A 27,714-nucleotide genomic window follows, 5' to 3' on the forward strand; every position below is an offset into this window, starting at 1 on the left:
AATTGCACCATTTAGTTAATTAGACTAATTTAACAAAGCGACGATTTTGTGACGATTTATTCTCAACTTTTGACGACTATTTTTATCTCAATTTTGATAATTTTTCGCGAAGTAAACCTGGTAGCACTGTGTTTGTTGTTATAAGCGTTGTTGGATAAGTTGGGTCAAAACAAGGGAAGTTAGTTTTTGCTTGTCCTTTATTGAGGTTGAGAGCAGGTAGCCTAAGAGGACTCTTTCTGACTCAGATGTGTGTTCGACACCGTACTCGCTAGTTACAGGTATGTAAAGCACTCGTTGGTGAAAGTTTTAGCGAACAAATCGCAATCCGAGTAGCCAGTCAAATGTTTTAGCAACATAAATTTTTTTCCTATTATAGGTATCATGCATGAGTTCCAAATTATGCAAATAATAATTTTTAAGAAGAGTTCGGCAGTTCGGCAACCGTTGTGAACAATTTTACACACAAGAAAAAGTGTAAACAATTTAATAAATGAATACAAAAACGGCTAAAAGTTGTGAAATTAAACTTTTTATTTGCAAATAACTTTATCTCATGTTGCATGGTCCTATTAATAATATAAATTGTCATTTGTAATTGCAAGAAAAAATTCACCTGTACCTATTAAGTCACGTACCTGCAAGCTAACTTTTCGGTAAAGCTGAGTTGTTGTTGTTGTAGCAGTTTATTGTGTTCTATCTATCGTCTGCTTGATTCTGTTGTGTGTCAAGACCCAGGAACTCTGCGACTAAGATGGAGTTCGTCCACAGGGATCTGGGTCTGAGTCGAGTGGGTCTGGCCGGGCAGTTAAACAGGTGACGTGTATCGTGAAGCCTATCATGTCACCCTGTACCTGCAATCGAAATTTTCGGTAACGGTAATAGTACCGGTAACGAAAATTTCGTTTAGAATATATACAAAGCCCATAAAGTCTGCGCTCACCTAGCAACCTTTTATGATTGGTTAAAGAACAAATCAAATCAACTCTTTTACATATATTTTTTCTTCATTTTCCTAACATTAAAAAACAAAAACAAAATTTTAAGTTTGGTTAAGCACTTTCACTATAGAGCGATTTAAATATGATAACAATTAAATATAAGCACCACAAAGTCTGCGTTAAGTAATTAAAAATTAACAAAAAGAGTTATTTAAACACAAAATAAAAACATATTAACACATTCCTAATATTTGGTAGGATAGCCACGTTGTTTTAAGACAGCACTTTGTCTATTTGGCATGGAGTTTACCAACTTCTCTGTTTCCTCAGATGTTATTTTCGCCCACTCTGCCTGCATGACACTTCGTAACATCTCCTTGCTGGTTATAACGTGCTGACGATTTGTTTTCTCCAATAGATCCCAAAGATGCTCAATGGGGTTAAGATCTGGTGATTGGGGTGGTGTTTTAAGCTGCTTCGGAGTGTTATATAGAAGCCAAAGATTAACAACCTCCGATGTTTGCTTTGGATCGTTATCTTGTTGGAACCAAAATGTCGTTGCTAACCCTAGTTTAACAGCACTTGGTTTCAATTTTTTTTTCAAAATATTGAGATAACCCCATTTATCCATTTTGGACTCAATAAATTCTAACTGACCCACTCCACTAACAGCCATACACCTCCACACCATAACTCCACTACCACCGTGCTTCACCGTTACAAACCAACTCTATGTAATATTTTTCTGGCAGTTTCGGCACAGATGCTTTTTTTAAACATTGTTTTAATATTTTCAACAAATTTGGGGTTGTTGCTTGCCATATTAATCACTTTGCGCTCTTCTCTAACGGATAATTTTTTTGGACGCCCAGGCCGAAGTTATAATGCCGGTTTCTTTGTAATTATTTATTACGCGCTGGACAGAATAATACGTTCTTTTAAATGTTCCACCAATATTTCTAAAGCTTTGTCCTTCTTTCTACAATTTAATAATTATTTTTCTTTCAGATATGCATATTTCCTTTCCTTTAGTTTCCAAATTTATTAATTTAAAAAAAAAACACGTGTAACTATCACTTGTTATGATAATGAACTGAAACTGATCAAAAATAAGAACAAGCATCATAAAAAGTAACGGTACTTTCGAAGTAAACAAAGTGAACGCAGACTTTGTCATAATTTCTTCTTATGAGATAAAAGTACCGTTAGAACAAAAAAGCAAAAGCAAACATGTATTTTTGTTTTTTAATTTAAGAAATATAAAGAAACAACATATACAACAAAACTTAACTTTATTTATTTTTTTATGTTGTTTTTTAATCATTAAAAAATAAATTGTCATATGAACGCAGACTTTATGGACTATGTGTATGCGTTTCTTATGGTAACGACAATTTGTCCATATGAGCATACTGGCGTTGCGTTCAAGTTAGTTTGCAATCTTTGGATATATTGGGTTGCCCAAAAAGTAATTGCGGATTTTTTAAAAGAAAGTAAATGCATTTTTAATAAAACTTAGAATGAACTTTAATCAAATATACTTTTTTTACACTTTTTTTCTAAAACAAGCTGAAAGTAACAGTTGATAACTGACAGAAGAAATAATGCAATTACAGAGTCATAAGCTGTGAAAAAATTTGTCAACGCCGACTATATGAAAAATCCGCAATTACTTTTTGGGCAAATACTCCTGGCAATGGTACACTGAGGCGGCAGCCCTTGGCGATTAAAGACTTAATCGGGTCAATCCGGTACGTACAATCTGCTGCCATGGGATTGTGGGTTGGCCCATATCCTGTTATGGTAGGGTTTCTTTTATTTTACGCCACTATCAATTTAAAGAGTACGCGGTTGCGTTTTTGTTTGCACACACACGCTGCATTTGAAAACGTCGAGAAATAAACACCAACACATTTGTAAAACAGAAATCAATGATCAATTTGAACACATACAAATCAAATTTAATTTCACCAACAAGAGGCATTGGTACTTACACCTTATATAAGAACGATTGCTTTTAGCCTATGTTTAACATAAACATTGAATCGACCATGCTCAGTACTTTGGTTTTCTATGTCATGGCTGATACTATATTCGCTTTTCGCCGATTGCCTTTTTTTTGGATAATAGGTTTTAAATCACATTCATACATGATTTCATTCACTCATTACTCATGGTAAAATTTTAATAAAATTGTTATTTGTGAAGTTTTTCAAAAAAGTAATCGCAACATGGGTTTTCTACGGCGAAAAACTAATATATTATAGTACCAGCCATTAGGACGAAAATAGTTTTTAATATTTTTGTATATTTATTCATTATAAACACGTACGTTTCGGAATTATTTAATATTGTTTATGTAAATATACATCCAAAATTGAGAAATATCGTAAATATTAATATTTTTTTATCAAACGTAAAACAGATACAGACATGTATTTAGTAAAATTTATTTTCAATATATTGTATGTACATAGGAATGTAAATATCGGCATTTGGAACTCAAAATGGCGACACAACTCTGGATTTAAAAAAGCGAAATATATTTTAAAACTAGAATGGATATTGTTGTCAGCACATTGTTAATGGCGAATTGAAAATTTCGCAATTGGTTGGAGTTTCCTTTGTTTTCAATGCAATAAAATTTATGATTCATTTTTAGCCAATTAATTGATAATAAGATTGTGTATCATGAACTCAAATTGAAAATTTTTGACTAACAAATGTTTAAGAAGAATTAAACAAAAAATATACGTTTGTTCTTTTAGCGTAAAATTTATTTTATGTAATCAAATAAATTGTTCGGTGAAAAAACTACGACTTTGTTGTGTTATATCGTCATTTTAATCTTCCCATAAGTCAACATGTGATTAAGTTTAGGAGACATGCATAATAATATGAATACATATGAAACTAGATTTTATTGTATGTAGTTATGTATGATTTTTTTATATTTTTTATTCTCTATTATTCGAGAAAATTGTATTATTTATCTAGTATATCCTTCAAATAGGCAGTTCTTTTAATTATTATTTTTTAATACACGTTTAACCATATTTATTTTGCATATATCCAATAGGTTTTAACAATCAGAGCATTTACCGCATAGTAAAAAAAAAGAATGTTTTAATGTGAATTTGCTAATTTCTATTTGTTGTTGATACAGTGTTGTGCAGGAGTTATAGCTTATCCATCTAAATACAAAACCCGTAACTTAAAAAAATCTAGTTCGAAACTTTTTATATCCAGACATCGGTATGTAGTTATGGCAACAAAAATTGTCAGGTGTAATCGAATTTCGAATTTTGTACAAAATCGAATTGTGATTGGCGAAGTTGAAAATCGTTAAGATTTTTGATATCATTCGGTCGCATTTAAATTCAAATGAACTCGCGAACAGTCAGCGGTATCGAGTGGAGGGTCTCAGTTTGAGGCTAAGCAGCACCGACTCTTGCTTAAACACTGAGTGTCGATGATGCTCTATATGACAAAATGGAGGAATTTGCACCTTTAAATGGCCAAGGACATTAAATGACCAGTCCTATGGACCGGAACGAGCTTGCTGCTGTTGTTGTAGCAGTGTGTAGTGCACTGAGGCTGCAGCCCTTGCCGATGAAAGACTCCATCGGACCAATCCGGTACGTGCAACCGGCTGCTATGGGATTGGAACGAGCTTGCTCATCTATTGGAGCTTGAAGAGGAAATTTGGATAACAATTACCTCCTTTTGGCAATCAAGGCGTCATAACGAGATATAGGTTTATAGGAGATCTATATCAGGTTATAGATCGATTCAAGCCAAACTTGGCATAGATATTGGATACCAAATCGGATAATAATTACACCCTCCAGAGGTTCTACAAGTCAAAACGGGAGATCGGTTTATATGTGAGTTATCTGGACTAATTTGAACTGCTTCTGTCATAGTTGTTAGAAGTCATAACCAAACGCCACTCGCAAAATTTCAGAATTGTGTCCTCTAGAGGCTCAAGAAGTCAAATCAGGAGATCGTTTTATTTGGCCCATTTACAATCCCAACTGACCTACGCCAATGAAAAGTATTTGAGCAAAATTTCAACCTACTAGCCTTTGAAAGTAAGCGTGCTTTCGACAGGCAGACGGATGGAACACGACCTATTCGACTTACAATGTCAAGATGACCAAGAATGTATAATTTTTTGGGTATAAGATCAATATTTCGATGATTTACAAATGTAATTTTATATCCTATTAATGCCCCCATAAACGCATTTTGAGTTTGTTTTCAGTTGGATATACAGTTATGTGCAAAAAAAAAGGATTCTAAAGCCAGTAAAATGAGAGCTAGATCGATGGTTTATTGCAATATTTCAAAAACAATTTCCGTTACAAAAATGTGAAACATCTGCTGTTTTTTTATATGTTTGCCATTTTAAGCAACAAAATTTAACGTGTAAAAATTAATAGGGACGCTTGCGGTGTTTAAACTAAAAACTGCAAAATTAGATAAAGGAAGGCAAGTTTTGAGTTACGAATGTAGCCAAATTGTGTTCTTATTTGTTAGGGTTAGGCCGTAAAGAGGGTGGACATACACCTAAGCCAGTAATAGGCTTGTTGTGCCCCCTAAAAACTATAAAGTAACCTCTAAACAAAAAATTTTAGGAATTCCTTGCTACTTACAAAATCCTAAATTTTTTTTCAATACCATTCCCCTAAGTTGGTTCATGTCTGGTAATGTGTCTTCACCTAAGTGTCGGTATCTGTTAGACGCGAAAGCCGGGCAATGACAAAGGAAAAGCTCTAACTACTCATCATCTTCCCTGCATGCCCTACAAATGCTATCACTTGCCTTTCTTGTTTGTTACTTAACGATATCTTGCTTTTAAAATGGGCTTGTCTGTATTAAGACGTGTGCTTAAAGCTCTTATCCCATAAAAAAAATCCTTCTGACTGCCTTTAAGGCTTCAGATAGTGTAAAAATACAATTCCGTACAATCTTAATGTCTTTTGTAGATTTTATGCTGCCCTGTATACTATGCACGGGGCTCATTCTGTTGAAAAGAAACGTTCCCGAAACCATGGTATTTCCACCGACATGTTTGCCGGATTTTAAGGTATACTTGGGGCTTGCTGTGGCTTTAGCCGGACTCATTAAATAATTGTATTCCCCTTTTGGGCTATAAAAAATGATATTTAGTTATCAGATCATAGAATATTGCGCCATTTTTCTTTTAGCCAGCTGGAGATATCATATTTGAACATTTTGAATATATCAAACTTTGTTGAATGATCTATTTTGACAACATAGACATAATTTTTATTCATAAACTTTCACGAGTTGTTTATGAAATACCAACTTTGATTTTTATCAAGGCTTTCTTTTTTGTTAAGACGATGCATACATATTTTTTCTGATAGTTCTATGTTTCGCTTCAAAATTTTCGGTTTTTTGACGCAGGTTTCTAGTTTCGTTATCCATTTCACAGCATTTTCGAAACGGTAAGTAATTTAACCATTACCCATAGTAATTTCCCAAGTTTCGCAGCGTTTGCCTATCTTTTCTTGTAACAGGGTCATAGTGCTTCGATCTGCCTATGTAACAAGTAGAAAAACTTCAATAAAAATGTAATGTCTGGCCTTATCTCTTGTTTTTACATTTCTGCGAACTTTAAATGAATTGTCTTATTTTCCCTATTATTTTGCACAACCGAAAGTTTAACTTTCTGTAGTACTATTACTTTCAGTGCAAAATATCTGTACATGTTCGGCATTTTTGTACCAGGAAAAGTTTTTGCAGTGTTTAAGTAGTAAAAAATTTTTTAAAACATCGATCTAGCTCTCATTTTACTCGCTTTAGAATCCTTTGTTTGTCTGTCTTGCCGGTGTCCCTACATTTTTTACACATAACTGTTAAACAGGAAAAAACCGCACTCGCTACACACTATGCAAGCCAGCATCACAATCCCTAGTTGGAGAGAGTAACAGCTTTGCCGAGTGATCACAACCACAGCAAAAAAACGCACGCCCCTGCAAACACTTTTGATCGCCAAGTAATCTTTCGCGAATCTTCTATATAAAGGTTATAATCGGGAAAGAGCTCGTCTAAGCCGCGAATCTTACTCGTTGCTATCGAGTAAGTCAGAAGAGTCTTGGAAGATCTAAGAATCGTGTGGACGAGTAAAAATCAAGAGTAGTTCTGGCTCAATTACGTTCCGGCAGATGCAGCCGCCTCAACTGAGCAAGGATTGATGCCGACGTGCAAGATGTATGTCTATTGATGAAAAAATGTTCGTGATTTTTTTCTGCGTGTTGTCGATTTTCGCTTTCGACTCGACAAAGGAATAAGAGTGATATCCATTTCAAAAATATGGCTTTTATCTATAATGTTATATTAAATATTTTTGAAACTCGAGAGGGTATGATATTTCCATTAGATTGAATTCAGAAGACAGTATCTATGTATACAATCACCATTATTCCGGTTGTCGAAAGCGATAATCAGCAGCACTCGTAGTCAAAGGCAAATACCATATTTCGTGGTGTTGTATAATTTTTATTTTTGCCTCCGACAGTTTTTTCATTGATCTAGGTTATAGTAAAGAACAAAAAATATAAAAATCACGGTCCGTAATCTTTATACAACCAGGTGTGATGTATTGTACTTGAAAATGCCATAACCGTTTGTTTTCGCTTAATTTGATAGGCGAATTTAATAAGTGTAATACCAAAAATTAAAAAAAAAAATTGTCATTAAGGCCTTAAAACCATATTATAAAAATATCGAAATTCGACTACGCCTTGAAAGCTTTTAATATGGGTGCATGTGTCTTCATTTAAAATATAAAAATTTTTGTAATGAAATTGGCAACTAACATATTTCACATCCTTTTCGACTTCTTTCAGAACAAAATACATTTGAAAGCTTCATTAGAATATCTTTAAGAACAGTAGTTTTATACATATTTAGCATTCTTGAATAAATCTTATTTATGTTTATCAAAAATTACGTTATGGAATATTTTTAAATGTTAGCTTTTGATTATTTATATGCGATAATGATTGAAGCTAGCTTATTTCATAGCTATTTGGTGGATCAGTTTTGTTGTGATATGAGGATTTTGGAACGGCGAGGATATAAAAAAGGATGAAATTAATTTAGAAATTAGGCTAGAACATTTATTTGCCAATGGAACAAAAAAGGCACCTACAATAATGTTGGTATCTTCAAGAATCCTGCCTTTTGCTTATTATTCTTATTATGTTTGATAGGGCTGCGGTTGCTCAACTTATCTGTTGGACTCTCCATTTTATTATAACCATCTTATTTTGAGTAAAGTAAATATTTTTTATCGGAATCAGACAACAATGTGATGCATTGCCTTTCATATGTAACATAAACAAAATCAAGACAAGTGAAGTTGCAAATTGATTTTAAAATTTTTAATGTATATGCTTTCATTTCCTGTATATATGCTGTATTCTTTGCATATATTTGTAATCACCCTTATTTCGGTTGTCGAAGACGAAATTCGACAGCAGTCGTAATCGAAGGTAATTTATTTGCTAATAGAAAAATAGAAATATACACGTGTGAAGTACGTAAGAGTGTCATTAACTTATATACTAATCGTTTTCGCTTAAATTCTCCATCGAATTTGACTAACGTGGCACCAAAAATGTGAAAGAGTTTTCGTCCTCGACAACCAAAATATCATTTTGTAAAAGTACCAAATTTCGATTTGGCCTTCGCCAAACGAAATAAGGGTGAATAAATTTTTATACAGAAGCTTTTCTATTTAAATGAAAAATATATATTTATATAAAATCAAACTAGATAATTTAAAAATATAAATTGATTTAATCAAATGAAGTATTTTTTTCCTATATTATAAACAAAATTGTTTAACTGTATTTCATACACAATACAAGCTGAACAATGAAGTGAAGCAAACAAAGAATTTAGCAGGAGACAGGGAATCGGAAAAGTAATTTTTCAAAAAAATCGAATATGGCGAAAAATTGATGAAAAGACCAAAACCATGCTTTTATACGGTGGTGGAACAACAAATGGGGACAACAACTTCTATGCTATGCTAAAGCCGGACAATATCCTGCAATGTAATCTCAATTAAATAAAAAGATTAAAAAACATAATTACTTCTGGTAAAAGCTGAACCTAATTATTCGTGGGCCTGTTGAATTTTGAACGGTGACCCTAAAACTCATTTATTTACCGGATACTCGTTATGGCAGAAGCAAACTAATACCAGGACCAAAGAAATAATCCTTAGCAACTCTAGAAGGCAGAGACATGGTGATGACTCATTGATGATCAGTGGCTGTTTTTCTGCATTTTATTGGTTCAGCGTCCGATTTATTATTTAGAGACAGAAGAATAAAAAAGGGATCATCCTATCCTAAATGCATTTTTTCAACCTTAGGAATTGTGGTAGAGAATGGAAACAGTATTCCTAAATTGGGTAAAACAGTAATGGCAATTGGGTTAATAACAATTATTATAACAAATTTGAAGGCACCATATATATCAGGTGTGGAAAAATCATTACTATAGCATTTCCCGGTACTTTTTCGACTAGAGGACTAACGTAGTTAGGTTGCGTGGAGTAGGTAGTGTTTTTTCCGACTTTAAACTTTCATGGCGAGTATGGTCTAAATCGGTTTAAAACTTTATATAGCCTCCATGAAATCGCACTCCTGATTTGATATGCCTCGCAACGATTTTCTGCATTTGATTGGTTCACCGTTTCATTTCTTAGGGACAGAAGTATAAAAAAAGGATCTCCCGTGCAATCCTAAATGGAATGGTTTCTCGAAGAACATTAAAGTATGTTTTGATATGCCTTGCAACCATTACGAAATTACGTTCCATACCGTTCTAAACCCTAATATACATTACTCTCATATTGTATGCGAACAATCTACCTACCTACCTTTGAATTTATATATAATATATCTGTGGTATTTTATATTAAAAAGAAAACTTTTCTAAAAATTTATACCGCTATCTCAAAATTTGCTTACACTCCAAAACAAACTGGGACACGTTTAAAAGTTCTACGAAATAAAAGTATTGTGCAACTTTGCGATGCCTGATGGTATACATTAATAAAAGGCAACTTCAAGTTGCCTACAGCGGTATATAGAGAAAAATACGTTCGTTACTATTCTCATTCGATTAGAAAATAAAAATTTTCAAAAATAATTCCCCGAAGTGAAATAGTTTCATATATTCAATCAGCAACACACAGGCAGCTATAAATTTTCTCACAAAATGTTACCGAAATGTAAAGTAATTTTGTCCTTTTTTGAATACACTTCGGTCCAAACAAATATAAATACAAAGATTTTTCGGAAATTGTACGCCCTTCATCTCGCTAATTTTTCTTTAGTTACTTCACTTAACTTTGTTTTATCCAGACTTGTATTATATATGCCTGCAACTTCGACAACTTTTACAAGATACCTTCTATTCCTTAACCAAAATTACAACATGAATTCGTTTTCTTGGCCGTCTTGTAGAATGCTTTGCTTTGTATTGAGAGGTTTTCTGATTTTATCACCATATCGTCCAGTTTTTCACCTCGTTCAAGCACCGCCTCAATTGTATTTTTCAATATAATTTTCGTCTCATCCAAATCATTTTGCATTTTTGTTAAGGCATCCGCTTCTTTGGGGTCTTGGTACTTGGCCAAATATGTGGGTAATACATTGAAGTCTATACTACTCTCGGTGCCAGTTTTCCATTGATCGACTGGTATCTTAGCAGAGAATTCATCCAAAAACTTTGTGATCAATGTATGTGCAACACGTTGAGGATATTCGTGATCTGCTATAAGAACTCCGGCCAAGTTGTCTGTTCGCACATAAACATGGCACATGTATACATCCTGTTTAACAGATTGGCGCATAGCGGGTTGTGTGCGTTCTACCAATGTCTTCGATGCAAAACTAATGTACATAGAGAAAACAAAAATGCACAAAAAAACACAGATTTGATTGATGATTCATTTCCTCCTGAATATCCTGTGCCTTTAGTTACTTACGTCATGAACTCCTGTACCGTTCCTCTTTGAAAAAATGAGAAAGATTGTAAATCATATGTGGACTTTAGCAATCGTCCCTCCACGTCTTTATAGAAGACACTTATAGCAAATAATTTAACCATTTTTAGATTTTTTTCTAGTGTACTATTTATGAGATTTTGCGTTTCTTGTTGCTTGCTATTTTTCAACTATGCGTTGGTTTTGGGCGTCTTCCTTATACTACTTTCACTAAATGGTGGGAACCTTTGAAAGATTTTGATGTCTCGCTGGTGAATACTATTAATTTGTCTATTTGAGCCTGATTTTCCACGAAAAATATGTTTAATTTCTTAATTTTACTATATGCCTAATGACAATATGGTTAATGGTTGCCGTTTATCGTTTTCCAACATATTACGGGGATAGGGAATATTTTTATTCTGGCAATGCTGACTTGTATCGATAAAAATTATAAGACATGGATGAATTATTTAAAGGTTGTTCCCTATAAACAGCTGTTAACAACCGGCTAGTCGTGGAATTCTGTAAAATAATTCAACGAAAATCGTTTAGTTAAAAAGTGATAACAGAAATGTTAACGAATTTGGTATTTAGTAGCCGCTTTAAGCGATAATCGACATTATTAAAATCGGATGTTTTCGCTTACGAATAGAAAATCGTCAATTAATAAAACGGACGGACAATTATTTGGTGTTTGGTCTTTTTACTTTAACGACAAAAAATAACAATCATTATTTACATTTTTATAGTGCTTTCGTAAAAGTACGCGAATGACTTCCAGTGAAAATTAGCAGAACAACAGCTGATCTTTGTTTTGGTTGGTTTTTCATTTGCTTGCTAAGGAAAACAATTGCTTTTTAATAAAAAAAAATTTGCAGAACAGCTAATTTTTGTTTTGATTGGTTTTTCATTTGCTTGCATAAGAAAACAATTGCTTTCTAATAAAAAAGCAATTGCGAGGACGTCGATTGTGAACATCTTTACCGGCAGTAAAATTGCCATAAGGGCAATAACAACCAGTACGGTAAGGTCACGAACAGTCTTGCAGTGTAAGAAGGAGATTAACGCCTTGTCTGAGGATGGCAAAATCCGCATCGTTTGGGTGCCGGGCCATAACGGAGTAACCCGAAGCCTTTCGAGGAAGTGGGCGACGGATGCGCATGCAACATTGTGGAACAACAAAAGGGTCGGTAGGACGGCGAAAATCCTATGGGTGGATCCAGATCATAAGAAGACGAGGTTATTACTGAAAGGAAACAAGAAGGAGGTCAGTATAGCTATTGGTATCATAACGGGGCACATAGGACTACGAGCTCACTTATGTAAAATTGGTGCGGCAAGTGATAGCACGTGTAGTGCATGCGGGGCAGATGATGAGACATTGGAGCATTTTCTTTGTAATTGTCCGGCTTTCGCGTACAACAGATACCGGTACTTAGGTGGAGACACAATATTAGACATGAACCAACTTAGGGGAGTGGTATTGAAAACAATTAAGGATTTTGTACGAATCACGGAATTCCTAACTTAAAATTTTCTTTTTAGAGGTTACTTTATAGTTTTTAGAGCGCACAACAAGCCGATTACTGGCTTAGGTGTATGTCCATAGTGGCATGGGGCGCATTAATATCTGTACCCTCCTTTCAACCTAACCTAACCTCATAAAAAAAATGCTGGCGATACTTCTGAGCTGTTTTCTTTAGATAAACGTCAATTTATCCCTGTGCCGCTGGACAGCCATCACAATTTAAAGAGGACAAAGCTACGAATGTCATCCGTTGCGCCAAGTCGCGCAAGGCTTCCCAGACGGAAGTTCTTTACTGATGCTGAAGAATCTGGATTTGCTTGGAGTTGAGTGCCTTACAACTGTCCTCAACCTGCCCGAACACCATTATAGAATCCGATGTTTGGAAGATGGGCAGTGTGATCCCGCTTCTGAAACCTGGAAAGGACTCGAGCAAGGGGAAGACGTACAAATCAATCTTTCTTTTTTTATCAGTAGCCAAGGCGCATAAGGGATTACTACTTCCGATCCTCCCGTTGGACAATTTACATTCGCCGAGAATCAGCATGCATTTCGAAGGCCGCATAGGACTACAATGCTTTGCATGCCATCACCATACACAAACAATCCAATGGCAGCCAGTTGTACGTACCGGATTGACCCGAGGGAACCCTTAATCGGCAAGGGCTGCCGCCTCGGTGTACAACAAACTGCTACAACAACAACCGTACACAAAATTAAAAACAACGTTCTCAAGTCCCTTGTCGGCAGCATTTGGTGTGCTGACAAAGAAACCTTGGACTAACCACCTAATGCTCTTTGGATATTGAGGCTAGCCAAATTGCAAAGACCACTAATGTGAGGCTAAGGGAGCTTTCTATTTCTAATTTGCTCAATTTTTTTCCAATCCCACTGTGCGTAACTTTTAACTGCCCAGCCTGACCCACTAAATAAAATTCAAAGGAACGGTGTTGGTTTCATCGTAGCTTTCTGTTGAGAATGTTTCCATCACAACACTTACGATACCGATCATTGCTCTTTTCTTGGTGTCTAGAAGGAAACAATGTTTTAATTTTTTAAGATTTTCCAAACAATTCCGCAAATTTTGCACTTACAACCGACTTGAGGTAAAATTACAACTTCATTTGGCGAGTTTTCTCTACCTCAACACTAGCTGCTGCCTTGAATCTTTATTGAAAGTAAATAAAAATTAAACAATTTTAATAATTAACAATATCTTTATATTTACTTACCTCTGCTTTTTTAATCCATTTTGGTGTTAGCTCTTGTATTTTCATGTAACGGCTGATTTTCATAAAACAACCGACATTTACAAAACATCTGTTCGAAGTTGCAAATTTCTGCTAGCAAAAAAAGTCCCAGTAGTAATTTGCAGGTTCTCCATTTTCGAACTGTCGAAAATTGCTCTCTCTTTCGCGCTCTCTTCTGCTGGCAAATAAAGTACGCGGACGACTTCCACTAAACGTTATTTTTATTACCGACTAAAGCTTTCATTTAGATTTTTGATCTTTCTAAATTGAAAAAAGAAGAATTTCCCGCTAAAAGTTGGTATTAACATCAGTTTTCGCAGTGAAACTCCATATAAAAAAATGGTGAAAAAAATCTGTGAAAACTTTTTCATTTGCGGTATTAAGTTCTTCACTGAGTGGAAGTTGACATTCACTAAAGATGTGAAGTTATATACCTCGCTCTAATGCCCAAAGAGCGTGAGAAAGGAGAAGAGCTGGCATTAGAACCCAATTCGGGATGACGAGTGACAAAGTTTAAAGACACAACATGTGTGAATTGCTTACGATTTTCGTTTTTCCTTTTATTCCAACTTTCGCTTGCAAAGAAACAAAGCAAAATACGAAAAAATGTTCGCACGAATGCCCGAATCAAAACAGAATAACCCGAAAATGTTGCAACCCTCAATGTAAATCCAATTGGAATACATGGAAAAGGTTGTGTCTTTAACGCGAGTTATTTTCAAAGAGCGTAAGAAAGAAAAAGAGCTGGCGTTAGAGCCCAATACGGGATGACGAGTGACAAATTTTAAAGACACAACATGTTTGAATTGCTTACGATATTTCGTTTTTCCTTTATTCCAACTTTCGGTTGCAAAGAAACAAAGCAAAATACGAAAATTGTTCGAATGAATGCCCAAATCAAAACATAATAACCCAAAAATGTTGCAACCAAAGAGGGTAAGAAAGATAAGAGCTGGCGTTAGAGGGCAATACGTGATGACGAGTGACAACATTTTAAGACACAACATATTTGAATTGCTCACGATATTTCGTTTTTCCTTTATTGCAACTTTCGGTTGCAAAGAAACAAAGCAAAATACGAAAAAATGTTCGAACAAATGCTCGAATCAAAACAGAATAACCCGAAAATGTTGCAGCCCTCAATGTGAATCCAATTGGAATACAATAAAAATGTTGTGTCTTTAACGCGAGTTATTTTACGGTACGGGGAAGACAAAGCAGAAACTCTCTCTTGATTATCTTACGCTCTTTGGTTGCAACCCTCAATGTGATTCCAATTGGAATACATGGAAAATGTTGTGTCTTTAACGCGAGTTATTTTACGGTACGGGGAAGACAAAGCAGAAACCCACTCTTTTTCTTTCTTATGCTCTTTGGGCTCTAATGCCCACTCTTCTTCTTCTTACGCTCTTTGGTCGTAAACGACATGTTGTACCCTTATCTCAGCATTTTTACGATACTGCTAAGAAGCGCAAAAACACTTTTAGTAAATAAATCCCTCTTTGATCTGAACAACATTGCCTACATTGAGTACATTATTACCGCACATAGATAAATTTAATATAGATAAAGAATTTGAACTTCGCAGGTAGACTGGTTGGTGGCGCTTGTGAATATAGATATATGAGAATTATCTATGAACATGCCGCAAGCAGAATTCTGTTCTCATTGGCTGTAGTTTGCGTCGTTTGTATTTTCTAAATGTATATTATTTCCTTTACATATAGGATTTCTTTATTTCTTTTATTCCTTTTCGTTTTGCTGTAAATTAAATTTTTTCGGCTTTGAAGATAGATAAAATAATTACCGACACCTATAAGCTTGACATTTACTGTCCAATTTTGAGAGCACAAAAATTTCTCTGTTATTTCAATCCTCTTTGCGCAGTAACAAATTTACAGCAAAACGAAACGAAATAACAGAAAGAAGGATTAAGTACCTTATTACCGCATTATACAAGTGATGCATGCAGCGATTTAAATTGGCTGTCAACTTCGTTGTCGGATAGATGTCATTTGCATACAAATTGTAATGCACTGCACTACATAGTACTAAAAGAAAACACAGCAACTGTTATACAAACGACAACTTATTCAGCAGTCGAAAAAAAACGTATTGATAATGAATGTGCAGTCATCGAAAGCTTAGTATCTAATATAATTGTTCATCTGCATGCCATAGATGTCACTTTTTGTGCAGATAAAAACAGAAAATTCTTTCGTACGTACTCGAATTCCTCCATATTAAAAAAATTTAATCATATGAATTTGAAAATGTTAATACTGGTAATCCGAGCTTGCTTCTCTTTCCTATTCCTATACCCTTTTTTTCACTCTCCATGGGTTTTAGTCCCTTTTGAGGACTGTTTGGGTGTGGGAACGTTCCCCTGATACTTGGTACCAATTTTCAGATTTTCAGTACTTTACTCCCAAACGCCTTCCAACTGTCCCGATCGGCCTTCATTTCTTTGGGGGATTTTTGGATCATTGGTACCCATACAGAATTCATCGTGTTAAATATCAGATTGGGGATATTTTCGGGTTTTGTCAAAAGTATACAGTAGCAGTGCCAAATGTCTATGTCTATAATGTAGATATGCATTTTTACTGTTTGTTCTTTCAATAACAAACAAAACATTGCAATACGCTGCAGCATCATTTATATACATTATGGTGACATCTATTGTTATTAAGATTCCCCTAAAAAAGGAGAAATTGTGGAATCTGCAGCAAGTTTGTAAGATGTTAAAATGTAGTAAAATACGTTTTTGTGGCTTTGCTTAGGGAGCTTTGAAAAATTAACATTCAACTTTGGCACTGGATATTTAACATTGTGCACTTCTGTCAGTCACATCATTGTTTGGATTATCACAAAATTTTCCACAAGAAGTTCCGTTTGATACTTGAATATTTCAAAAATCGGATCGCCCCATGTCAATAAGGACATACACCTAAAGGGGCTATTACGCGGCATGTAGATGTCTTATGACAAGTCACTTTTTGTATGCTATATGTGCATTGGAAATGTTTGTCAAAATTGTCAATTTACATACCATTCATCATCCTGGCAACCCCGACCAAATCTTAACAAATATTCTACGAGCCAAAAATTTCATATATGTTTTTATACCCACCACCGAAGATTTGACCATTTGGAATGCCATTTGCAACAGATCATATTGTATTTATATTTTCATCCCAACAAAATATGCATACTATCGCCGTTATACTCATAGAGGAACTGAACTTATCCGTCCATCTGTTTATTGAAATCACTCTACAGCCTAAAGTTCAAAAATGGCCTGTATTTTAATAGAGCACCATTTATACCGACATCCCGAATGGAAATCTTGAATTCATAAAAGTCGTATTTTTACCCTGATTTCAATGAGCACAGAAATAACCTTTGTAGTAACACATTCTGGCGGTGTTAGTGAGTTGCATGGACCCCTGAACGTCTGAGTATTGACCACATCTGACCATATTTGCATGCAGCCCATAGCTGCATATAGCCCAGGTTTCCGATTGAAGAAATTGAACGCACAAAAGCCGCATTTGTTACCTACAATTTACGTTATTTAGAAAAGATGTCTTAACACTCGTACCAGTTACAGCCTATATCAGAGCTGACGCCTATTTCCTGAAGTTTGAAGCAGTGAGACCTCTTGTAAAAGTATTTGGATCCTCGACATCCATGGTTTTATTCTGCACTCTTAACGAATACACAGAAACGACAAGAACTGAAATAATTTTGAGTTATCCCTGGCGATTTTTTCAGTAAATAACTTGGTATGTTGGAAAAACCTGCCAAAAATTGAGGTCAGCCTACCAACCTACCAAAAGAATAAAAACTTACCAATTTTGGTAGGAACCTACCAAAAACGGCAACGCTGTTCATCAATTTTGCTATCACACCTGTATGTTATTTTTGTATGACATAACCTAAAAATTTGAGCAAAAGTTGATTTTTTTTATGCGTAAAAATTGTTAAAGTTATGAGATAGCTGGTTAAATCATAAATTTGTGAAAACAATTTAATTTGGGGTTGCCTTCCTTCGACTGACAACAAAAACAGCTGATTCCTTATGTTTTTGTCCGAAGGAATAGAGCACGCTCTAATCGTTATTTTAAAAAGTGATTTTCATAGGATTTTCGTCGTCGCGCGTTCGTCACCCACGCCCTTAACTAGGACTGCTTCGACCCAAAAGGCTTCGGGTTAACCTAGTTTATTGACGCCAGTCCTCTGGCCTTTACAGCCAAATCGCCTGCTCTCTCATTCCCCCTTACTCCCAAACGACGCGGATCGTGCCAGGTACATGGCGCTCCTTTGACTGAGGAGGGGAATCTGATAGACATTTTCAAGTGGAGGTCTTCACGACCCTGGAGCCACGGGAGACGATGCTGCTGCTGGAGCGGTGACCCGATCAGACTGTCACAATATACTTGTGCAGTCAGGCGGCACTGAAGACCTTGGCGTAGAGTCGCGTGAGAACAAATCTGGTTAAAAGAAGCAAAGAGCTTCTTCGCTAGCTACATTAAAAGAAGCAAAGAGCTTCTTCGAACCATGGAAAAGGCTATCATACTTTGCAGGGTCCCAGTGCATCAAGGTGTGGCGGAGTACGAAGCGGAAGAAAATCGCGCACGGAATGGATCGCTGATCGCCGCAGATCATGCCATGGAATCTGTGAGACCTCCATTGTGCGAGCTTCTTTGTATACTAGACGCCTTCTACGATGACTGCGTGGTATAATTCTGTACGTTATAAGGTGTCAAACGTCCTGTGGCCGAGTATTTCAAAACAGTACCTTTCTTACCCGGTACTGAAAAGCCATGCCTTAGGACTGTTAATAGGAGTCGCGATTGGTCAATGCAACGTTAGGTATTTGACGTCGCGCTGGGTGCGGTGACTGCTGCAGGATGTGCGATGACGAGTTGGAGAAGTTCGAGCACCAGTTGTGTCTTTGCCCGCAATCACGAGGAGAAGGCACCTCTTTCCGAGCTAGGAATTCAAAGATGATGCGCTTCGTAAAGTAACTGTGAATGGTGGGCTCCACCATGAGATAATATCCAACTTTTTTTGACCAAAATGCAAGAGGTGGTTTCAACAAGACGATGCCACACAGCACGCGTAACAATGGACTTATTGAGATGCAAGATCGGTGAAAATTTTATTTCGCGTTTGGGGCCGGTGAGTTTGCTACTTGGATCGGGCGATTTAACACCTCTAGACTATTTTTTGTGGGGCTTTGTTAAAACTCATGTGTATAAAGGCAAGCCCGCTTCAATTGACGCATTGGAAGACTACATTGAAGCATTTATTGGTGAGATGCCTGCCGATATGTTGGAAAGAGTATATCAAAATTGGACTAAGTAGATGGGCCATTTAAGGCGCAGTCAAGTTCAACATTTGCATGAAATATTTTTCAAACATTAAATTATATGGACCGTACCATCAATTCAAATGAAGATTTCATGAATTTTTCTGAATTTGATGTTTTTTTTTGAACAAATTTCCTATAGCTCTTTAAAAATCACCCTTTACATTGGAGTCCACCACACGCGTAAAATCGCAGTGCGACACCTCCTTGGGAAGAAGTTTTTACATGGTATCTAACAAATGTAGCTAGCATTAGGAGGGGATAACCACAGCTGAAACTTTTTTCTGATGTTCTAAGAAGTTTTGTAACAAATTATTACTTATAACGTAAGTTATACCTTTACTGTTTAAATTTGTAAATGTTAAACATTTAGAAGCCACCGTGGCACTGAGGTTAGCATGTCCGCCTATGACGCTGAACGTCTGGGTTCAATTCCCGTCGTGAACATCAGCAATTTTTTCAGCGGTGGTTTTCGCCTTACTAACGCTGGCTACATTTGTATCCTGTCATGTTAAAACTTCTCTACCACGTGGTGGTGGTATGCGGCACTATGTTCGGACTTGGCAATAAAATGGAGGCTCCTTATCATTGAGCTTTAAAATTAATCGGACTGCACTCATTGAATGGAATGTTCATGGGAAATTTAGTATTTAGTAAAACATGGGAAAGTATGGAAGCATAAATTAGGCCGTATCATTATATGATGACCTTATCTAAATATACACCAATTTCGATGGTCTTTTTCGGAGGCGTTCAGAAAGGTGCATATATAATGAGAGCAATATCTAAATCTGGACCGATTTAGATGAAATATAGGCCCCTCGGTAGCTGAGTTGGTAGCGTGCTTGAATTACCAGTGCGGTAGTCGTGGGTTCGATTCCTACCAGGGGCCTTTGTCGGTCACTACTGTGGTATCACTAGGACTTAAAATTGTCTATGGGAGCCTGTAAAAGACATCCACTCTAGCCTAACCTAACCTAGATGAAATATGTCAGAGATATGGTAATAAGTAGCAAAATGCATTCTCACTAAATTTTGTGCAGATCGGTGTAAAATTATAACACCTTCTAAGTGAAAACCGGACGATGCATATGTTGGGAGTAATACCCTATTCTGATCTGATTTCGTCAAGGCATAGTGGCAGTGGTGAAAGAAAAATCGGAAAGCACTCATTGATGTGTGAGAATTTGTCCCTTCTCGATTCCTGGGGTAATGTTCTTCCCTAGGGTAATGTTGTCATTAGCGGGATGGCACAAACATACACAATCTATGAAAATTTTAAGAAAATCGGTTCAGCCAAGTATCATATAGTAATAATGGGTCTAATGGCGTTTTTGAGGGATGGCCTGACTCCCCTAACTTCGATCTGATTTTGTATGCCAGATTCGAAATCTACTCCCGAATACTTTTCATTTGAGCCCCATATTGAAATGAACGTCCAATATGTCCGTTTAGGAGAGTTTTGGGGTTGGGCGGCAGGTTGGGTACTTAGACTCCAATTTTAATACCATATTTGTATTTTACTCTTTGATACCTTTCATTTGAAACCTATATTGTCCCGATCGGTCCACTTTTGATTTTGGGTTGTATTTTTGGCATAAGGGGGAGGGTCCGTCCCCCTTCCAATACCGAAAAATGATATAGCCAATGTTTCCTTTCAGACCAACCTACACAATATGCGAAAATTTGGAGAAAATCGGTTCTGCCGTTTTTCAGTCTATACGGAAGAAACAAACCGAGTCCCATATATCCGTGATTGGCTAATGTGCCCATATTGGTCGTTTTTGTGGGGGTGGGGTGATCCCCAAACTTCGACATGAATTTGTATGCCAGATTCGTTATCTACTAACGCATACTTTTCATTTGATACCTATATTTTCCTTATCACGGTTCACTTTTGATATTGGGTGGTGTTTTTGGGGTAACGGTGGAGGTTCCGCCCCCTTCCGTTATCAATAAATTATAAAGCCTATTCCTACTTCCTGACCATATTCGTAATCTACTCCCGAATACCTTACATTTGAGTCCCATATTGTCATGATCGTCAAATAAACCTATTTTAAGGGGTTTTGGGGCAGGGGCGTCCCCCCCAGGAACTTGAACCCGACTTTTATTATGAAATTCGTACTCTAATCTTGAATACCTTTCATTTGAATCCCATATTGACCCGATCGGTCCACTTTTATTTTTGGGTAGTACTTTAGGGGTGAAGGGGAGGGTCTGCCCACCTCCCGATATCAAAAAATTATTTAGCCTATGTTTCCTTTCAGACCAACCTACTCAATCTGTGAAAATTTCAAGGTAATCGGTTTAGCCGTTTTTGAGTCTATACGGAACAAACAAACAAACACAAATTGAATTTTATATATAAGATAAGAACTTGCGCTATTTTTACTAAAATTTGAAGCAATGAGACCCTTTGTAATAGTATTTGGACCCTTGACATCCATAGTTGTATTCAGAGATGGCCTGTCAGAAACAGTGACGTATATGACATACATTTCCGACGTATATTACATACGTCGAAAACGTCGTAAACCTAGCCAAAAAACTAGGTTTCTGACAGAAAAAAAAATTCGAACGAAAATATGTCGAATTTTTGATCTGATTAACTAAAAATTTTGGCATAAGTAATTTTTTCCTCCTGGAGACGAACAATATTGAAATTGTAAAAAATCGGTTCATGATTACAAAAAGCTACCGTAGGTTTACACGATTTTTACCAATATTGCAATAATGTGGTCATTTGTTAACCGATCTTCACGAATTGTGGCACACGCAAAATCCCTCGCTAAATCCCTCTGGCTGTTGCGAGTTATTGGGTGGTTGCAACATTTTTATTTATTAATTATTTCTTATCCTTTTGCAAAATTATTTGTTTCTCCCGCTTTAATTTGCTTTTTGACAGCTGTTGACAACGACATATGTTATAAAATGAATGACATCTGAGGTAGTGTCAAGTGCAATGGTAGATGGCGTGTTAAGTATGCTAATGTGAGGTAATGTCAAGTGAAATGGAAGATGGCGTGTTAAGTATTTTATTGAATAAGTAATGTTATTTTTAAGTATTGTTATTGAATAACATAATTAACACTCCATGTACCATTTCACTTGACACTTCCTCAGATGTCATGAATTTTTAACATATGTCGTTTACAACAGCTTTCAAAAAGCAAATTAAAACGGGAGAAGCAAATAATTTTGCAAAAGGATACAAAATAATTGCAATTTCTAAATATAATTGATGAAAACTAATAATTTATTAATTTTTTGCTTCACAAAAAAATCCTTAAACGTTACTTTATAAATTGACTTGAAATTTGCGTATATTTCCAATTTATTGTGTGAAAAATGTAAATGCAAAAATTAAAAAAAAAACTTAATATTTCTTTTATTGCGAAATTTTTTTACATATAAACTCTTCTATATACAACAAATAAGTGACAATAATATTTGTTAAAAATCAAACTTTTACACTGAGTTATTAAGGTTTATGACGTTTGCGACTTTTTCTACGTTTTATACAAGTATACGACGTTTTCGACTTTTACAACTTTTTGACAGTCGGAAACCTAAAAAATCGTCTTACGGACCATCTCTGGTTGTATTCTGCACTCTTAACGAATACACAGAAACAATAAGAAGTGAGTTTGCAAATTTGCAAATTGTGAGTTAATTCTGAAGTGAAGTGAAGTGAGTTAATTTTCCGTTATCCCCGTCGTAATTAACTTCAGAGAGAATAAAAACCTACCAATTTTGGTAGGAACCTACCAAAAAAGGGCAAAAAGTGAGTAAGCGTCATAAAACCTCGTAATGCAGCAAATATTAAAAACATGATCTTTCATTTTCCTAAATACCAAATTTTAGTAGCCAATCATGAATATATCAAAAATTTGGATTTTGTTGCTTACATCATTTTTGCGGCTCGATATGTATTGGGTTGCCCAAAAGGTAATTGCGGACTTTTTAAAAGAAAGTAAATGCATTTTTAATAAAACTTAGAATGAACTTTAATCAAATATATAATTGCCATTTTGTTCGATAACCTTTTGCCATCTTCCTGGCAAATTTAGTATTCCACGCTCATAGAACTTCTGGCCTTTATCTGCAAACACTGAACCAAGTGCGATTTTATAGCCTCATCATTGCCGAAAGTTTTACCATTTAAGGAGTTCTGCAAAGATCGAAATAAATGGTAGTCTGATGGTGCAAGGTCAGGGCTATATGGTGGATGCATCAAAAGTTCCCAGCCAAGCTCACTCATTTTTTGGCGAGTGACCAAAGATGTGTGCGGTCTAGCGTTGTCCTGGTGGAATATGACACCTTTACGATTGACCAATTCTGGCCGCTTCTCCTTGATGGCTGTACTCAATTTGTCCAATTGTTGACAGTAAACATCCGAATTAATCGTTTGGTTCCTTGGAAGCAGCTCAAAATATACCATACCCTTCCAATCCCACCAAACAGACAGCATAACCTTCTTTTGGTGGATATCAGCCTTTGAAGTGGTTTGAGCTGGTTCATCATGCTTGGACCATGATCGTTTTCGACTAACGTTGTTGTAAACAATCCATTTTTCATCTCCAGTTATGATTCGTTTTAAAAACGGATCGAATTCATAGCGTTTAAGGTGCATATCACAAGCGTTGATTCGGTTTGTTAAATGAATTTCTTTCAACACATGTGGTACCCAAATATCAAGCTTTTTCACCAGTCCAAGACTTTTTATGTGATAATGAACGGTTGATTTTGGTATATTTAACTTCTCTTTTATATCACGCTCAGTTACATGACAATCCAATTCGATTAATGCTTTGATTTGAACGTGGCTCATCTTTAAGTGAAAAATCTCCAGAACGGAATTTGCGAAACCAATTTTGACACTGTCTTCCTTTTAAGGCTTTATCACCATACACATCTCGTAACTTTTTAGCAACCTGCTCCGCGTTTTTTCCTTTACGGAAATAATAAAGTAAAATATGACGAAAATGCTCCTTTGTGGGCTCCATATTAAAATTGACGCCAAACAAACAAATGTAAACAAAATTTCGCGCACTTTTTTCTAAAGCAAGCTAAAAGTAACAGCTGATAACTGACAGAAGAAAGAATGCAATTACAGAGTCACAAGCCGTTGAAAAAATTTGTCAACTCCGACTATATGAAAAATCCGCAATTACTTTATGAGCAACCCAATATATAGCCCCTATATAAATCGGTTTGAAATCTCCATTTATCTCCCATAATTATGTATGTTAAGCCCAACATACAGTTTAGACCAATCTTCATGAAATTTAGCACGGAATGTTCTTTATGAAATACCAATATACGTATTTTGTTTCATCAAAACCATCCATTTCGATATAGGATCCCCGAGTCCTATCGTTTAAATAAGTTTTTGAGACTATCAAACAATTAAATCATATGTAGTATTACTATTTTGAGAAGCCCAAATTTCAGTTGTTGTCTTCATATCCATTCATATTTTAAAAATAAAAAATTTTTAAAATTCCATTTTTGTTGTTTTATGTAGACTAGAGGCGTAATATGGGCCTATGCACAGATTCGGTAAGCAATGAAATTTCTTGAATTATCCTTCTATTATAATTTCTGGACCTTATAAGGATAAACTCGTCCTCCTTCATCATTCATTCTAAGGTATTTTATTCAATTTTTAAAGTATTTTATTGCACTACGAATTAGGAACATTACAATGCCGTATTTAACAACCACCATTTTCTTATGCTCAAAAAACGACCCAAATTCCATAAACCTTTCAGAATTCAATTACGAGATGTTTACATTTTCGTTAGAGCTAAAACAAAAAAAATGTAGATTTATGTTATTTTGCCAGCAATGAAATATTTGGCACAAGTCGACCAGCATATTAAACCATAATAGCAAATTGTTTCCGGCTTTCATGTGTTCCTATGACAAAATCCTTAACTAGCAAATCAAAATAGTTTTACAAAAGCGAATGCCTCTTCCGATGAATGGGTATGGAAAGATAATGTTGCTCAGTAGGTTGGGTGGTTGTAGTTGTTTGACTCTTAGTTTGGGTCATTAGGAGAGTGGAATAGATGCCAGGATTTAATGAAATCCTATTTATTCAAATATAAAGCGAAAAAGACACACTCAAACAGAATTTGCCGTTGGTGTTTCAAGGTCTTTAAATGAGCTCACTTGCAATGGAGGAACACCGATACATTTTTGAGCACCAGTAACAGTGGTTTTCATATCGAAAATATGTTAAGAGGGATGAAAAAAAATAAATTTGTTTTAAAGCTTAAGGGCTTGTGTGTAGTTGGACTCAGAAATTCCTGCTGATTCGCCTTGGCCATGTTCGTCTGTCCGCATTTCCTGTGTTGATAGTCCGCATTTTCTGTGTTGAAAGTTCGTCTGTTGTTTTTATACCCTCCACCATAGGATGGGGGTATACTAATTTTGTCATTCTGTTTGTAACACCTCGAACTATGCGTCTAAGACCCCATAAAGTATATGTATTCTTGATCGTCGTGACATTTTAAGTCGAACTAGCCATGTCCGTCCGTCCGTTTGTCTATTGAAAGCACGCTAACTTTTAAAGGAGTAGAGCAAGCCGCTTAAAATTTTGCATAACCTGGTATAGCTGCCATATAAACCGACTTTGGGTCTTGACTTCTTGAGCTTTTAAAAGGCGGAATTCCTATCAGATTTGACTGAAATTTTGCACATAGTGTTTTGATATCACTTCCAACAACTGTGCGAAGTATAATCCAAATTGGTCCATAACCTGATATAGCTGCCATATAAACCGATCTTGGGTCTTGACTTCTTGAGCCTCTAGAGGGCGCAATTCTCCTCCGATTCGACTGAAAGTTTGCACATAGTGTTTTAATATCACTTCAAACAACTGTGCGAAGTATGGTCCAAATCGGTTCATAACCTGATATTGCTGCCATATAAACCGATCTTGGGTTTTGACTTCTTGAGCCTCTAGAGGGCACAATTCTCATCCGATTTGGCACATATTTTGTACAACGGCTCCTCCCATGGCCTTCAACATACGCGTGCAATATGGTCAGAATCGATCTATAGCTTGATGCAGCTCCCATATAAACCGATCTCCCTATTTTGCTTCTTGAGCCGCGAATCGGACTATAACTTGATATAGCTCCTCCTCCGTCCTTATTCATTATTCTTTGTTTGCCTAAAAACAGATACTGCGCAAAGAACTCGACAGATGCGACCATGGTGGAGGGTATATAAGACTCGGCCCGGCCGAACTTGGCACGCTCTTACTTGTTTTTTGTAAAATAGGTGGAGATCGCATTTGTTGCCAAATCATCTCGAAAATATACGTATATTACTTTTTTAGCCCAAAGACAAACGCTAGCCCCCATACATTTATATAATTCGACCAATTTACACCAATTAAGGCGTATTAACTAAAAAATTTCAATTGATTTGCACGAAATTTTTTATGAACTGAATAGTAGTTCGTCTGGAAGCCTCTGCCAAATTTCATCAAAATGGATTCAGATTTAGATATAGATCCCGTATGAAGTTAGTAGCCGAAGTTATATTATTGGGCTGGAGTTACTGTAGGTTGAAAACTATAATGGGGATTATATCCAAATTTGAACCGATTTTGATAAATTTAGCAGAGGCTTTCAACACAACATTCCATATCAAATTTCATGCAAATCCCTTGAAAATTGTAGTTACTACGGCTGAATTGGTTTAAATCGGTTGAAATATATACATACTAGCTGAACAGGACCCCCTCCGTTGCGCCTTCTTTCACTCTCTTATTTTATCTAAGCCCTATGCTGGCACGGTTAGGAAATAAGTCCTGTTTGGGGGTGCTGGAACGGCCTCTCAGATATTTCGCCCCAATGTGGATATCATATTGGTGCTCTACTCCCAAATACCTTTCATTTGAGCCTTATATTGCTATGGTCGGTAAATATGTCCGGTATGGGGTATGTTTGGGGGTGAGATGAATCCCCATATATCAGATTTGTGCTCTAGTCCCAAATACCAATATTGTCATTATTGGTTTATATTTCCGTTTGGCGGGCTTTGGAGGTGTCCATATATCAGATTTGTGCTCTAGTCCCAAATACCAATATTGCCATTATTGGTTTATGATTCCATTTGGCGGGTTTTGGAGGTGGCTAGATATCCCACCCTAAATATAGATACCAAATCACTGTTATTTAGTTATTATAAACAAACTAAATTTCGCTTAAATTGCCCCACACATCTCTGAGATCTGTCGTTTTTGAATAAAGGGTAAGTAGAGGGTCCACCCATTAAAGTTTGGATGATAGATCTACTTTATTCTCTTGGTTTTGGTGGTGGATTGGAATAGCAAAACCCTTTGCCCTCAAAGTGGATATCCGATTCATATTCTATTCCCAAAAACCACATTTGAGCTACATATTGCTATAGACGGTATATATGTGTGGTTTAGGGGGGAGTTTATGAGGTGAGGCATCCCAAAAACACTTGACCATAAAATATATATCAGATTTATGCCGCTTTTTGCCCTAGTTCACAAATAAGTTCAGTTTGAGGGCTATGTAGGGTAGGGCGGCCAC

The 27,714-nt window shown here is 36.1% G+C and overlaps 1 protein-coding gene across 1 annotated transcript; it reads right to left on the reverse strand.

Annotated features, from left to right (window-relative positions):
• Positions 1–8,329: 8,329 nt before the first annotated feature.
• On the reverse strand, positions 8,330–11,361 carry LOC106080868 (synaptobrevin homolog YKT6). Its single transcript, XM_013242469.2, has 2 exons — positions 10,981–11,361; positions 8,330–10,885 (listed from the first exon to the last, which is right to left on the reverse strand). The coding sequence occupies exons 1-2, from the start codon at positions 11,100–11,102 to the stop codon at positions 10,411–10,413; spliced, it is 597 nt and encodes a 198-aa protein (XP_013097923.1). The 5' UTR covers positions 11,103–11,361; the 3' UTR covers positions 8,330–10,410.
• Positions 11,362–27,714: the final 16,353 nt, after the last annotated feature.

This window comes from Stomoxys calcitrans, chromosome 4, assembly GCF_963082655.1.
Source record: "Stomoxys calcitrans chromosome 4, idStoCalc2.1, whole genome shotgun sequence".
Lineage (NCBI taxonomy): Eukaryota > Metazoa > Arthropoda > Insecta > Diptera > Muscidae > Stomoxys > Stomoxys calcitrans.

Coding starts and splice junctions, on each gene's coding strand:
- LOC106080868 (XM_013242469.2), bottom strand. CDS start 11,102: ATGGTTAAATTATTTGCTATAAGTGTCTTCTATAAAGACGTGGAGGGA. Junction 10,886..10,980: donor ACGGTACAGGAGTTCATGAC/GTAAGTAACTAA, acceptor TATGTACATTAG/TTTTGCATCGAAGACATTGG.